This window comes from Rhinolophus hipposideros (assembly GCF_964194185.1).
Source record: "Rhinolophus hipposideros genome assembly, chromosome: 23".
Taxonomy (NCBI): domain Eukaryota; kingdom Metazoa; phylum Chordata; class Mammalia; order Chiroptera; family Rhinolophidae; genus Rhinolophus; species Rhinolophus hipposideros.
In genome coordinates this window covers 42,954,687-42,969,894 of record NC_138069.1, presented here as the reverse complement: position 1 = coordinate 42,969,894, position 15,208 = coordinate 42,954,687, and the positions used below count along the sequence as shown (strand labels likewise).

At 54.4% G+C, this 15,208-nt stretch overlaps 1 protein-coding gene across 1 annotated transcript in view; it reads left to right on the top strand.

The window, feature by feature from the left end:
- The window catches only part of SDK1 (sidekick cell adhesion molecule 1), a gene marked incomplete at its 5' end in the record, with an annotated part of 671,475 nt that overhangs the window by 624,836 nt on the left and 31,431 nt on the right, over positions 1-15,208 (top strand). The window contains 3 exons of the mRNA XM_081035288.1: positions 7,099-7,214; positions 9,224-9,410; positions 11,090-11,227. Coding sequence (XP_080891414.1) covers positions 7,099-7,214; positions 9,224-9,410; positions 11,090-11,227 — 441 coding nt within the window. The remainder of the gene's footprint in view (positions 1-7,098; positions 7,215-9,223; positions 9,411-11,089; positions 11,228-15,208) is intronic.

Here is a 15,208-nt window from a genome sequence, read left to right as displayed (position 1 = left end):
TTACTGTGTCAGTGGCAGTGCCCCCCCCTCAGCCCCCCTCCGGCGCAGTCAGTGCTGTGTAGGTGAGGTATGGAATTACACCTAGCTGGTCACGAACAGTTGAATGGACGTCTGTTGACAGACTGCTGGGTGCCAGGTGGGAATAGCTATCTCTGGATCCCAGATGAGCAGGTGACGCTCAGAGATTCTCTGAATCTAAAGCTGAGGGCCCCTCGGGGGCGCCCTTGGTGCAAACACTCTGTGAACCAGTTGCCAAGGACTTCAGGTCCGGACGCTGCAGTGGGGCCTGCACTGCGCTGTCGGTGGCCTGACCCGCGGGCCGCGCACACTTGAGAGCAGGTCTGCCGTCCCCTCGCAGCAGCAGCCAGAGTTGTGGCCCTTTGCTGCCTCTGCCAGGCTCTCTCTCCAGCACCCCTTATCCCAGGAGCCCCTCTCCGTGAGACCTGGGGGGGAAGCCCTGTTGCGTTGAAAGGTCTCCACAAGCACCCTGGGAGGTGGGGTGCTGAGCGGGGTGAGGGGGAGGAGGCCCGAGGCGGGAGTGACAGGACTGGATGCTCCAAGAACTCGGGTGCTCGCAGCCCTAAGCTCGCAGTACAGAGTCGGGCGTGGCCCTGAGAGACGTGGGAGAGAAGGAGAATGGCCCTGATGTGGCCTCATTAATGCTGGGACAGACGGAGGGCCAGGACCTCCCCCAGTGTGAGCTGAAACCCCAGCCCCTCTAGCAGAGGCTCACAGAAACCTCTAGAATCACCATCCCCACCCATCCTCACACTCCTGCCAGAGAGATTCTTCCTGTCACTTTCTCTTTCAACCCCTCTGTGGATCCCCATTGTCTATAAAGGGAAAAATAAAATCTGCGCTCGACCCCTGCTCCAGTCTGCCTTCTGGGGTCACCTCCCGCCTCGCTCTGTACCCTCCCTGTGTTGTTCCAGCCACAGGAGCACCCTGTCCCCAAATCCAGCGTTCCTCTGGTGCCCCGTGTGTTCATACCTGCCCCCTCATCTGGTTCATCACCTTTCCCAGCAGACACGGAAGCCAGGAAATAAGGGTCGATACATGACATTATTGATAAACTATTTCCATCAACATGAGAAGGTTATGGAGAATATTTGGAAGGGACCCACATGTCACACAAACCAGTGTCCGAGTCCTATGCAAATCCTCTGGGGAGTTTGGTTTCCCATACTGGCTGTGGGCCAAGGGCTTGTCACGCAGCACCCAGTTATTCAGCCTGCAGGCCCTGAAGGGGGAGAGACCCTGAGGAGAGCACTCTGGTCAGAGGGGTATAGCCTGGAATGGGACCCCAAAGGGGCTGAGCTCCCCAGGGCCAGCTCCACAGGATGTGAGGCCTCCTGCAGAAGGCCAGGAGCTGAACTTTGCAGGATGAGTAGACAGGAATGTATGAGTCAGCTACTGCCGCATAACAAATTAGCCCAACCTAGCTGCTTAATACAACATACACTTGTGACCTCACAGTGTCTGTGGAAATCAGGACACAGCTTAACTGGGCCTCTACTTTGGGTCTGTCCCAAGGGGTCAGTGAGGGCTGCCATCTCCCTGATGGCTGGACCAGGTAGGGGTCATTCCTAAGCTCACTGGCATGGTTGCTGGCAGGACTCCGTTTCCTGGGCTGTTGGACCGAGGCCTCCCTGAGTTCCTTGCCATGTGGGCCTCTCCATAGAGCATCCTGCAATACGGCTTCTTTAGCAAGTGTGAAGGCAGCAGAGAGCCCGCTGGAGGGGGTACTACGAAGAAAGCTCGGTCTACTACGACCTAGTCACAGTGCTGCCACCCACCATGTTTGCCATACTCTACTGGTCAGAAGCCACTCACTTGTCTAACCCATTCGGAGGAGGGGATTCCCCGGGGCTGTGAGTCCCAGGACGTGGGTTGATGGAGCCATCTCCATGGTCCACGATGCCCACATCCAAGGCTGTGGGAGACAGAGTGCCCATGCCTCGCCTCTCCTGCTCTTAGTTCATAAGGGAGCCTGTCAGCACGCAGTGATATAATTCCTTACACTCTCCATGAGTACAAGGCCCCCTGGGACCGGTGCCCACCCACCCCACTGGGCAATTCACTGGCCAGTGAGCCCCCGACTCGTGTGCTGAACTCATCCCCTTGAGCGTCTGCTCTTTGCTCCGCCACAACTCATTTCATCTCAGAACCCCTTCACCTTGGTGTTTTCTTCTCTTTTAAAAACAATGAAGCTGAGGCTCAGAGCAATTGAACAGTGGCCTAAGGCCCACGGGCTGAACCCAGATCTTAAAAATAGCAGTCTAGGGCCTTTCCCAAGACCTCCCATCTACAATGTCTATAGTCTGGAACACAAAGCATTTTTTTTTAAAACGGTTTTTGTGACCAGTTTCCTGATTTTTCTTGTTAAGCTTCCTTAGAGTCGTTTTTGGTTCTGGCTCCACAGTGAGGTGGTAAGAGGTGAGACTGGGGGCTTGGAGCGCAAAGGAAAGCATGGCAACAGGAGTGAGATGTGGTCTGAGGCTGCTCCCTGAATCCACGACCATGGCCTTAAAGCCCCTGCCTGCCCCAGAACTTTGCCATGAGGGAGGCTCTGCTCGAAACCAGGCTGCCGGATTGGAGTGTGAATCAAAAATCACACACTAGCTAAGTAACTTGGGCAGGTTACTGCCTCTGGGCCTCAATCTTCCCGTCTGTGTAATGGAGGCAAAGACTAGTGTCCACCTTAAGGTTGTGAGGATAGTATGAACCCAGAGAACGGCTTGGAAGAGTTACCTGGATACCTGGCATGAAAAAGCACCCTCAATATCGTGGTCAGCACTGTCATTCACATCCCACTGGTGGGTCGCTAGGATTCCAGCAGCTAGCAAACTAGATATTACCACCACTTGCTTTTGCCTTCATAACTCCTGTAGGTTTCCAGAGAGATGGGCTTTAGCTTAGAGAAGGGTGACCATGTCCCTCAGGCTCATTAGCGATTTGTCAGATATTTCTCACTCTGAACTGTCTGTTGTCAGCTTTGTTAAAAATTAAGGTCGGATTAACGGCTCATTTACAAACCCGGAGGTCCTGAGAGTGGGGCTCAGGGTTGCCTAGCTGTCTGGGGTGCCTGGGCGTCGGACGTCCTGTTCGGAAGGGCAGTGACTCACTAGCCTTTCTTTCAGGGGACTGTGCGCCGGCCCAGAAGCCAGGCCTTAGTGTTTTCAGGCTCGGTTATTGAGATTCTGCCCCTCCTTGCTTTCCTGCACTGAGTCAGTGGTTGCTGTCTCCCCACTGACTTGTCCCCTGCCGAGCTGAAGCACTCTGATCCATTTAAAGCTCCTGTATGTGGCCCCAGAGGCCACGTAATTACCCAGACCTGGAGTCTGTCTCCAGGTACCCTGCTTAGGGGAGCAGATGTGTTGGCAAAGTTTGCTGAGAAGGTAAATTACATTAGAGAATTCTATTTCCTGTTTACTTCAATAGGAAATCAGAAAGTGTTTGACCAGAGAAATGTTGATATAATTAAAGTGTACTGATGAATGTAGAATTTTTTTTATCACATAAAAAATATTTCATTATATTGAAACATAAACAATGATCCTCCGATTACTTGTTAAAAACTTGCTCTACCCAAATAATAAATCACTGGATCACAAAAAGTGAAAGTGGAACCCTAACATGGTGTGTGTGTGGGTGCCCGGTGGGGCCTCGGTCAGCTCTGACACCCCGCTGGCTCTCCCCTTCCCTTCCTGCCTCCTACACTACCCTTCTCATTGTCACATGCTACTTCTCCCGTTATTTAACAAACAGCCGGATTACTATTTTCCGGGGAAAACCCCACATCCCCCAGCCAGAAATGACCTCTCCTGGCTCTTTGCACCCGTCCTCACATTCAACCCGGAATTGTGATTGTGATTTCTCTGTCTTGTTAAACTTGTCTTTTACCTCTTCGTATCCACCCACCCCTCAGCCCGAAGACTGGGGCCCTGTTGATACTCGGGAAAATTCTAGCGAAGTCATGCTATGGCAACAGATGACTGCCGAATCCCAGTTGCTTAAACACCAAACGTGTATTTGTCCCTCACATTCCCTGTCCTGCAAGGTCAACTACTACGTCTCTCCCGCTTCCTGTTGTCTTCTTTCCAAGACACAGACTGAGGGCCCAGCCCGTGTGGGGCCCGCTGCTCCTGTGTAGTGGGAAGAGGAGGTAGCGGACCACAGAACCCTCTGGAAACATCTGCCAGGAAGTGGCCCATGTCACTTCTGCCTACGTGTCACTACTGCTCTCCTGCTAAGGGCCAAACTAGGATGGGGGGAGGCGTGTAACTCTCCCTCAGGAGCGGGACTGTCTGCAGGTTGGATGGACGACCCTCCCACCAAGGGCAGTGGGTATTTTGAACGAGCAAGTGACGAGCTGAATGAATAAACACACACTGTCACTGCAGTTACAAGTCCTGCAGCACAGAAAGTTTCCCACGCTCTCTCAAGCCGCTGCTTGTTTACCAGATGTCTTTATGGACATGTTTTCCTTTTCTTTCCATGGTTCGAGCACACTGGCGCCTGTCCAGCTACCTCACCTCATAGCAGAGGGTCTTACACTCGTGTGAGAGGGGCCACAGGGCAGGGCCCTGAGGAGGGGCCCAGGTTTGCAGGGTCATGAGACATGGAGCTGGGGGCCATGGAGGACCCTCCACTCACCAGCACAGTAAGACTGAGGCAGGCAGCCGTTGTGTTCCGACGGCTACTCAGCGACGCGTGTGATGGCCACGGCGGGGGCAGTGAACCTGTCCAGGGGGTCCAGCGACATGGACAAAGTGCTGCCCTTACTGCTGTGTGGGGCTTGCCCACAAGGGACTAGCCCGTAGCACCCCACTTTGCAGAATCCCAGAAGATTCCAGAAATCTCTGCAGTTCCGCTAACTACAAGTGCCTGTAGTTTCTCTGTCACTGCCTTGCAAGCTCTCTCCCAGGACATGGCGGCGCCCGGCCAGGTGGCAGGAGTGGTCCCGCCGAGGACTGTGTGTAACCGCCGTGTGACGGCGTCGTCAGCATTGACATTAGACACCCAGAGGGAATCCGCTTTGTACCTTCACCTTTGAAGGCAAGCTGGGTATCAGCAAAGGCCAGTGATTGCTGGGCCAAATGCTTCTTAAAAATAATTTCATGCATTTTAAGAAGCGTTTTTATCTGAAATTAGTGTTCTCCATACACCGCAAATGCTAAGGGGGGAAAACGAGAGATAATGGCTCATCAGATGCTCTTTCGGTTTCCAACCAAACACGCCTTACAACGGGCAAGAACTTGATCCAGGTTGTACACAGCAGTGCCTCCCTGAAAGTTCAGGCTCCTGCTGCCAGCGTAGACCTGGAGCTCACAGGAGCCCGAAACAGAAGCCTTGAAACCGACATGCTTTGCTCCGTGTTTACTTATATTGTCCTCTTCCTTGCTTGTGTCATCATCAAAAAAGTCGTTGTCACCTGCAGGTTGTTTATGGCCAAAAAATGCCATGCTGCAGGATAGCTGGTGGGTACACCAAAGCATCGCAGCGTGGAGACAGCAGTGCTTGTGGCTCAGCCACAAGGACAGGACCAGGGACTTCGCCCAGCACATGCCAACCGCAGTGCAGGGCACGTGGGCCCCTGGATTCCAGGGGTGCTCCTGCCGCGCCTGGATGCCTCTGGCTCCCACGGACGTGCCCGTCCCGAGCGTGTTTCTATTACAGCAGCACCTTTGAAAAGGAAACTTTGAGGTGGGGTGGGGGGACCACGCACAGACGGTTCTAACCCACTACCAGCGTAATGGCCGTGCTCAATTTTGCCTTTCACTTTTTAATTGTACGACAGTAATTTTGGATAGACTTGCCGATGGCAAACATGCAAAAGACATTAACTTTATTTATGTTTTGGATTATTAATGTGGCTGTTAAAATTCCTCCAGTTAGTTTTGATTGAATTGTTTTTTTGTGTGATTCTGTTGTTTAATGGAGCGGTAAATAAGAGTTTCTGATAATGAGGCCGAGCATCTGTCACAACAACCTGGTGTGGGTTATTAGCATTTCCATTCACGGCGGGGTGGGCGGCCATAATGCGGGAAGCACACAGTTAGAGCAAAATAAATAGTTGGTGTCAGGCTGAGTGGGTGTTAATTACTATTTTATTCCACGTTGGGGGAGGGAGGGGAACGTGGGGAGGGGGTGACTAGGAAGGTCATTCTCTCCAGAGAAGGCCTCCCAGAGAGCCATGTGCTGGGCTGTCTCCCTCCATAGCGACTGTTTTATCGTTTCCAATCATGGCCTGTAAACGGATGAGGCAAAAGGCAGCGCTCCTGGGCCACAGGCCTGGCTGCAGGAGGTGAAGGCCCAGCTGGTCTCCTGCAGCCAGGCCCCCAGGACAGCCCTGATTTCAGCACAGGTTTCAACAGGGAGTGCCCAGCAGGGAGCACGGCAGGGTCCCAGCAGGCAGAGCAGCCTGTCTTTGGAGAGGACTCAGCTTGTAGAAATGTTCTGAAGTGCGCACATGCGTTCTCTCTCTTACGCCCCACCTCTCAGTAGCCACCTGGGGAGGCGACAGCCATGATGTCCTCGTCAGCGATCTTTCGCCCTTTTCATGCAGTGTGGCCCTGCTGACACCAACACAGCACCTAGCGGTGTCCCCCGGTGGAAGGGGCGGGGTAGGGGCCTCACAGAGGAACGGGGATCAGTGAGGTCTGTGTTTCCCTCCCTCGTGGAGGGCCAGCCATGTGTGTGCAGACTCCTAAACTGGTGCTGGAGACGCAGATGCCTTCCTTCTCCCCAAGCCCATCGGACACGTCACGCCTCCCTCAGTCTCCTATGCGCGTGACCATATCAGTGTCACCGAGCTCATTCGAGCAGCTCCTCAGGCTGAGTTTGTGTCTCAGTCACGAAGCATGTAGATGTGTGCATTGTGCCTTTGTCTTCAGACACTCTGCTGAGCCTCTGTGTGATCAGTTTTCTTTGTAATTCTCCAAATTTTGTTTTATGCATTTAAAAACATGAGTCTGGGAAGGGTTTACAGTGTTCTCCGGCATAAGGCTGGAGGGTCCAGGCCACAGTGTCAGTCTCAGGCGCCCCACACGTGTCATCAGACTCCTCAGCTGCCCTCCTGTCCTGCTCTCTCCCCAGCCCCGGCCATGGCCCCGCAGAACGTGCAGGTGAGCCCGCTCACGGCCAGCCAGCTGGAGGTCACCTGGGACCCGCCGCCCCCCGAGAGCCAGAACGGGAACGTCCAGGGCTACAAGGCAATGCTCCCTCGCACGGTTTGGCTCTTTCTTCCAGGTCGCCATATGCCAGGATGAGTAGCCCAAATTCCCAGATGGAATCCAGGCCCCTCCACGCTGCCGCTCCCGGCTCACTAGGTCTTCCGGTTCCCACCACAGGCACCCCACAGAGCTATGAGCCTTACTGAGAGGCTGTAGCAGGCTTAGCCCAGCCTCACCCCTTGGCCTGGGAGGGGGGGCTGGTTCACTCTGCAGCTGCTTTGTGCCCGGGACCCCTCCCTCCCAGGCCTGGCCAGGGAGCCCATCCTCCTCCCGCACCTGCTCTGAGAGTCTCCAGTATCTTTGCCGACAGTAAAACAGCACACTGAAGAAAACAGTTCCTCCATCCCAGCTCTGCCCTTGGGTCTCTACTGAACGTTGTGTGAATCTCTTGATTCAGTAGGTTCAGAGTAAGGCCCATGGATGTGCATTTCTAACAAGTTTCCCTGGGGGTGGGGGGTTCCTAGGAACCTGACTTTGAGAAACACCACAATAAAATGTTATGATTCCACATTAAATATTCCAAAGATTGGATAAAAGAAAGGCAGCAGGCCAGACCAGAGTATCAGGTGATGAATAATTCCAGAGTTGGTTTACCCTTGCAGTGGTCTGTCTCTAAGATCATAGCCGCAGAGTGAGCTCAGAAGCCCATGAGATCCACTAAGACCATCCTGGAGAAAACAGCCCCCTGCTATTTCATGAAAACCCCCCATCCTGCAGCAGAATGAATTTCCTTGTCTGGTCTGTGGGAGCTCAAGTGGATCCATCATCAAATTCTATGGGCTAACTCACCCTGATGACTATTGGACCAATTAGATGTCCATTTAAAAATGATTTTTGTAGGTGTTCTGTGAAAATAAATACCTTCCTCCGTGGCAGGGCTGTTACAGTGATTAATGAGGTAAGGAAAAGGCTCGTGAGCTCGGAGGCAAGGTGCCATTTATGTATGTTCAAAATATGTTTTCTAATTTCCTTAATGATAAAGACACTGAACTTGGATATGGGTCTCAAGTGAGGAGGATTCGAGCAGAGGACCTCGCTTGGTCAGTTCAGAGAGCAGAAGCTGGACTGCCTCTTGCAGGTGGAAATAAGCCACACTCACCCAGGAGGGCAGCTCCAGCGTGTGCAACACACACATGTGAGAGGCAAGAAAGCTGGCTGGGGTGCTCTGGGCACCTCTCACGCGTGGGTGAGCTGCTCTGATGGCCTGCCCAGAGGGGATCCATGGATCAGGGTTGTCTTCGGGCAGCCTGGCTGGCACTGCCCGGGGCAGTGGTTCTCCGACAGCTGACAGGGAAGCAGTTCAGACAACTTCTGCAAACCTTCATCCCGGACATAAGTTCACCCGCAAGCACATGAAAACTCAGTGAGAGGGAACGGGATCCAGGGGAAACGTGGGGCTGTCCCACCGGTGCTGAGCCCAGCGTGCTTTGTCTCCATGTTGTTTTTCCTCGTTTTAATGACCCACATTCACCAAAGACTGATGTCGGCCTTGACCCAAATGTGGGAGTTCGGGGAAAGCAGGGCATCTGCCCGCAGGCTGGAGCAGGCTTGGACATGTGGTCTCCCGCTCTCCAGAAGCCCGGGGGAAGGGGCAGAGGCCATGTGTGAAGGTGCCAACAGAGCTAGGTCTGCAAAAGAAAGGGGACTTTCCTAGAAGCTGAAGGGCAGTGTCACGTCCGTCCTCAGCCCTGCTCCTGAGCAGCGTTTTGTGCACTTCGGCAGTGCTTAGGCTCCAGATGGACCACTAAGAGATGCGAATCGCCAGCTCCCCAAACCACATTAACAGCCGTGGCTGTCGCTCCACCGGGCACTGACCTCACTGCCCACCTCCCACCCCCCACCCCTAATTCTGCAGGAGAAGGTTCCCCTCCACCCCCTCCCACCACACAGCTCCACACATGGGCTCATCGCTCCTGGCAGCTGGGAACAGATGCGGGTGGGGGCACCCGAACCATGGCCCGCCTGCAAGCTCCTGCTCTTTCTAACAGATTTACTACTGGGAGGCAGACAGCCAGAACGAGACGGAGAAGGTGAAGGTTCTGCTCCTGCCAGACACGGTGCTGAAGCTGAAGAACCTGACCAGCCACACCCGCTACCTGGTCAGCATCTCTGCCTTCAATGCCGCTGGGGACGGGCCCAAGAGCGGCCCCAGGCAAGGCCGCACCCATCAGGCCGGTAGGCACCCAGTTTCCTTTTCCCAGGCCTCTGTCGCACACACCGTCTGAGAACAGCGCCTCTTTCTCCCCGTTTGCACAGCTCCATGCTCTGCCTGCCCTGTGAGGCTGGGCACTTGTGCACAGGCAGGAATGTCTGGGTTTGCCTCCCGTGGTTCCCAGGGCCGTGCTGGACCTGGTCCTACTCGGTAAATGTTAGCCGGGTATGAACAGTGCACACTTTCCTCCAGAGCCCTCCCGGGTCGTGGGGGGTGGGGCGGGGACAAAGCGTTTGCATCTGCACCTGGGCCTCGTTCCTAACAAGCAGGACCCACTCGAGTTCCCTCCGGAACTTCTTCTTACCAGGGTTACCAGCTAGTGTGCCCAGAGCCTTGGGCAGTGAACTCCTGGTGGGCTGAGCCCAGGCCACAGTATTGGGCATTCCTCTGGGTTTGGGGGCCACAGACCACCCCTGGAAACAGCTCGCCAGCTGTCTCAGACAAATGCCCAGGCCAGGTCCGAGAGCTGGATGGGCTGTGCTGCCAGCCTTGGCGCAGCTATGGCCTCGCCCCCATATGTAGGGCCCAGTGTATGTTCTGAGCGGGTCCCCCACTCTTCCAGTGCAGCCTGGAGAACACTGCGAAGCTGAGCAGGTATCCCGAGGAGTGGCCGCTTGGCCTGGGGTTCCGGGGAGCACTAAGAGCTCTTAGTCGGATCCTGGGAGTCTGGCCAGGCAAGTGAGGGTAGGGGGTCCGTGGGGTAAAGACCCACCTCACTCAGGTCTCCTTGACATTCTGTGTATTCAGCCAACTGACACCCTCCCGAATAATTCATCTCCTGTCTCCTGAGCGTCACCCTTCCCATGGATGTACCTGACCAGCTTGGGACTCATCCAGCAGCCAGAGATGGGCGTGTGTGGACTCTGAGCTGGAGAGACATGGGCAGGGGCCACATCAGGGCCAGAGGGCCCCAGGACTCGAGGGAGGGCAGAAAGGGGGACAAGTGGGTACCAGTTCAGTGGTCGCTCCTGAGACCGAGAGGAGCTGGGGTGGAGGGGAGACAGTCGCCACCCAGGCCCCAACTCCCGCCCCAGCTTCGCATGGTGCCCAGGCAGGAGCGGCAGCCTAAGCAGGGTCAGCGTGCTGCCCGGCCACAGGCCAGGCCTTCGGCAGCAGCGGTAACGTCCTCCCGCTCAGGACAGCTCCTTAGAGCCTCCCGCTCTCCAGACCAAGCAAGGACACTCTGAGACAGCAGAGTGCCATGTGGGATTTCAGATGAGGGCTGGGAAGGGGGCACCCTCTGAGACCTCCATGCCCCCATGGGGCATAGCCTGCGGCCATCCCAGAGCCCCTCTCCCCAGACGAGGACAAGCGCCTCTGGAATCCTCCAGCAGCTGCTAGAAAATGGAGCAATCTGCCTTTCATTTTCTGTTTCCATCTAGCATTCATTTTTATGCCTTTGTCATTGCGTCTCTCGGGCTCCTTTGTGTTGTCTGTTCTTCTCAAGAGGGCCTGAGTTTCTGATTGATCCCAGGAAGTTCAGAGATGATCAGTAAATCTCCTTTTCGTCAGATGGCAGGTAGACTTGTACTGAGTTGAAAACAGCTTCTAATGACATGTTTATTCCACAGGGGCAGAGACATGTGTGTAGATGGTCCACAAAGAGCTTTAGTGAAAGTTCCTTTATGTTCTGTTCTTGCAGCTCCCGGGATCCCCAGCTTTTTGGCGTTCTCAGAAATAACCTCTACCACACTTAATGTTTCATGGGGTGAGCCTGTGGCAGCGAACGGCATTCTACAGGGCTACCGAGTGGTGTACGAGCCCTTAGCACCTGTGCAAGGTAAGGCCAGAAGGGGCCCGGGGGGCGGCCTCACAGGTGCACAGCACTCCACAGGTACAGAGCCAGGAGCCCGCCGGAAGAGGCCTGCTGGACAGAAGCGAGCTGGGCGGGTCCAGAGCTCAGCCCCCAGCCCAGCACAGCCCTCTGTGGGCCTGGGAGGCGTGCCCCACTTGGCCCAGTCTCTTTAATTCCTGAGATATCGCTGTCATGTGAGATTTTGGTCCTCGTGGGTGTGGCCAAAGCCACCTTTTGTGCCCCTTGGTGGGACCACGTGCAGCAATGCTGGCCTATCAGATACCATCGGCCCCAGGGGGAGGAGCTGATGGCCCACCGCGTGCGTCTCATTCATTCGTTTGCTCGATGTGTGAATATTAAGCCCCTGCTCTGTGACAAGCGCAGTTCTGGATGCTGGAAACTGTGGATCTGAGAAAGCAAGGCTCTTACCTGTATGTCACAGTCCCACTAAATCCGGTGAAGAGAGGAGCAACATACAATTAAACAAGCCAGTATCTGCTGGTTTCAGAGCAGTGCTCTTCTGAAGAAAAGAGCAGGGTCACAAGAGCACAGGGAGGGGTCCGGAATGACAGGAAAGACCCAGAGGCAGGAATCCGAGGGAAGAGCTTCCTGCTGCAGGTTAGGCATGTGCATGCCCTGAGGAGGCAGGGGCTTGGCCAGTCACAGGGGGCCAAGGTGACAGGGCAGTGAGGGGATGCCGCTGGCCAAACACCACGTCACAATGCCATGGGATGGGAAAAAGGTGTGGGGATTACCTCCAAACTTCCCAGACGGATCAGAAACAAAGACCCTCCAAGAGGAACAGAGAAAATATTTAAACACAAAGGAGCCTGAGAGGAGAGACAACAAAGGCAAAAAAAATGAATGAGGGGTGCAAATAGGACAGGAAATGCAGTCGGTAGGGGTCTATGGGCTGCAGCCTAGCGTGGAGGCCTGGGCACAAGGAGACCAGTGGGCACTGCTGCCCCTCCTGGGAGCAGGGGTGAGAAGTAGCCCCATTAGGGATGCCTTTTGGGGGAGGGGCCAAGGGGCTAGGCCGGGACTGGATGGGAAGTGAGAGATGGGGGCTGGGGAGTGGGTGGCATTGCTGTCATTCACGTGGCAAGTACTTGTGTCCTGCTGTATTCCAGTGTCCCGGCTCTGGCACGATTTCATACATGGCCACCCTTCCTGTCTGCTTGACTTCTGGTCTGTTCACTGAGTTCACTGGGCATTTCTTTCTTGACCACTGTGGACCAGGCATGGTAGCACCAGAGAAGGGAGACGAGCCCAGGGCAGGTTTTCCTGGTAACACACACAGACAGGCTGTAAAAATGGCAGGTTATTTAATGTCTGGGGCGGAAATATAACCAGCACATCAAAAAGTATCGGCTCTCACTAACAGCCATGATGAAAGTTTCCTTTTAAAGTAAGTGCAGTCAAGTAAAACAGGGAGTTGATTTGAAAAAGAAAATGTAAGCGCTAGTTTTCATTTCATCGAATCTGAGATGCCACTGACTGTAAGATGCGTTGTTATTTTATGAAGTGCTAAGAAAGAAAAAATGCTTCCCCTAAACTGTGGCCCAGTACTTCTGTCATCAGTTCTGAGCCGTGTCCCAAATCAGAGATGTGAAAACGTGAGTGGAAAAAAAGTGTCTCAGACGATCAATGCACGTTGGTAAATAACAGTGCAGGTGATGTGTGCGTGTGGTTTGTAAACGGCAGAGGGTCTGGCCCCAGCGCTGACTCAGCGTGGCCACGCTCGCCTGCATTTGTTCTGGAACCGAGCGCCTATCTGGGGACCAGGTGGCCCGGGTGTGGCCATGACGGAGAGCTCAGCAGCAGAGACCCAGAAGGGGACATGCACTGCCCTTGCTGATTCAGCAGCGAGAAAGGGCCAAGAGTTAGCAGAGACCTTCCACTTGGTATTTCTTCCACGTACGATATATGTGCGCTCACACACGTTCCATGAGGCTATGTCCCAAATACCTTTTCAAAGAGATTAACCAACCAGCACCATTCAAATGAGAAAGGAGTGCCAAAAACCGTGATTCTGTCTGCCTACACAGCCCTTCTCGGTCGCAGACAGTGAGTTCTCCACACTTCCCAAATAAGGGGCTTATTCTGTTGGCCAGTACCTGTGTGTCAGTGGGTTTGCAGAGTCCCTCTGGAAGCTCCATGGCGTTCACCTCAGGGCCTGTGTCCTGGACTAGTTCTCTTGTCTTGTAAGAAAGTACTTGCTCTCCAGGCGAGACTGTCGTCATGACCATTCCCCGTGGGATACGTGGCGCCTGATGTCCCCCTCTGCACGTCACTCCCCTAGGACTGTACCAGCTGGTGCAGGAGCCCCCCTGCCCCCGCTTCATCTCCCAGAAGGTGACCCTGACATCTGGTTTCCCATGTCGTCAGGACTGTGGTCACTTGTCCAGTTCACACCAACGTTGGCGCCATCCGGAGGACTGCGTTTTAGACTCGTGTGCCCCATGTGCAGCCCATACATGGCTCTCTGCCCCCTGCAAACAGGACCCCACCAGGTGTGCCAACAATAGTGGGCAGCGTTCATCCAGCACTTACCACGAGCCAGGCATGTCCACGCATTCTTTCCAACCTTCACCACAGCCCCACATGTAGGGGCCATGTTTATTCTCATTTTGCAGACAAAGCAACCAGGCTCAGAACCCTTAAGACGTGTGCCCAGGGCTTGTAGTTCAAGAATGGTGGAGAGGGCTGAGATGTGAACCCAGGCAGTCTGGACCGAGAGCCACGGTCTAAACCACTACGTGATGGGGAGAACATGTCTGGAGCATTTGTTGTTTCTGAACGTATTTAAATGTGCTGCTCGCTGAGTGGCAGAAATGGAGCGTCAAGACTGGTCTTCAGAGCATTTCCCCATCCTGACCCCCGGCTGCGGGTGGGACTCGTTCTCTCTGGAGACAACACGTAGAGAGGCACTTCAGCCACTGCCATTTTCGTGTCTTTTCACAAGTAATGACACATCATCTGCCTGTCAGGAGGGGCTGGTTCTCTGACCCTGGATTTTCCCGGCGCTGGCGTTGAGCGTGTTGTGCTGGGGAAGGTGAGCAGGAGAAAACTGGGACTCGTGCAGCCCTGGCAATGCCGTCTCCACACCTGGGCCCATCTCTCCTCCTCTCACCCTGAGAATCTGTTTGGTGTGCATCCCCTGCCCTTCAGGTGGCTGCCAGTCCAATCCACCTGCAGGCCTTTTGAGTAGGGTCTCTTGAAGAAATGCAATCCTCACACTTCACCGCTAGGGCCGGGATCTGCAGTAGGGAACCATGAATGTTGTACCCAGCTGTCCGAACAAGTCTCACGCCTTCGCCTGCCTCGCAGAATCCATGCACGCCCTGAGACGTGGCTGCCAGGGGCAGGGAAAACATCAGGCCTCTTTAGTCTTGACCAGATTCTATTAACTCTGTAATAACACTGGAAGATTGCGAAGACACACTATATAGTTTATACACGTACATGTGTGTGGTAAAGACAGAGAAAAGACCCATCTGGAAAACAGTGATGTCCCCTGGGAGTGGCCCTCCGGGCCTCTCTTGTGCCTCCTCGCCCAGGGCCCGGGCAGCGGTGAGGCATGTGCTGCTCCAGGCCAGGCCGAGGACTGCAGAACACATGTATCTGGGCACAGGACCCTGTGGTCTCAGCAGTCCTGGCCCAGCCGGTGTCCTGACGCAGGGCTTGTGCCCACCCCTGACCAGCCCCTGGTCATGGCGGGGAACACTGAGTTGCGTGGTACACTGAGCTGTGTTCCCAGGAAGCTGATTTTGTGGTAGAGTCATTTGTATGTTTTCAAAAATGTTTTAAGCTGTAGTGTTTTATGTGATTGCACCCTGAGGCTTTGTGGTACAGGCCATGGTTTAAAAATTGACTAAGTAAAGAAAATTGTGACATAAGTGAGATGGGGGGCAGCCTCACTCTACCTCCAGGTGGGATAAAATTCACAAAATTGGTACATGGGTG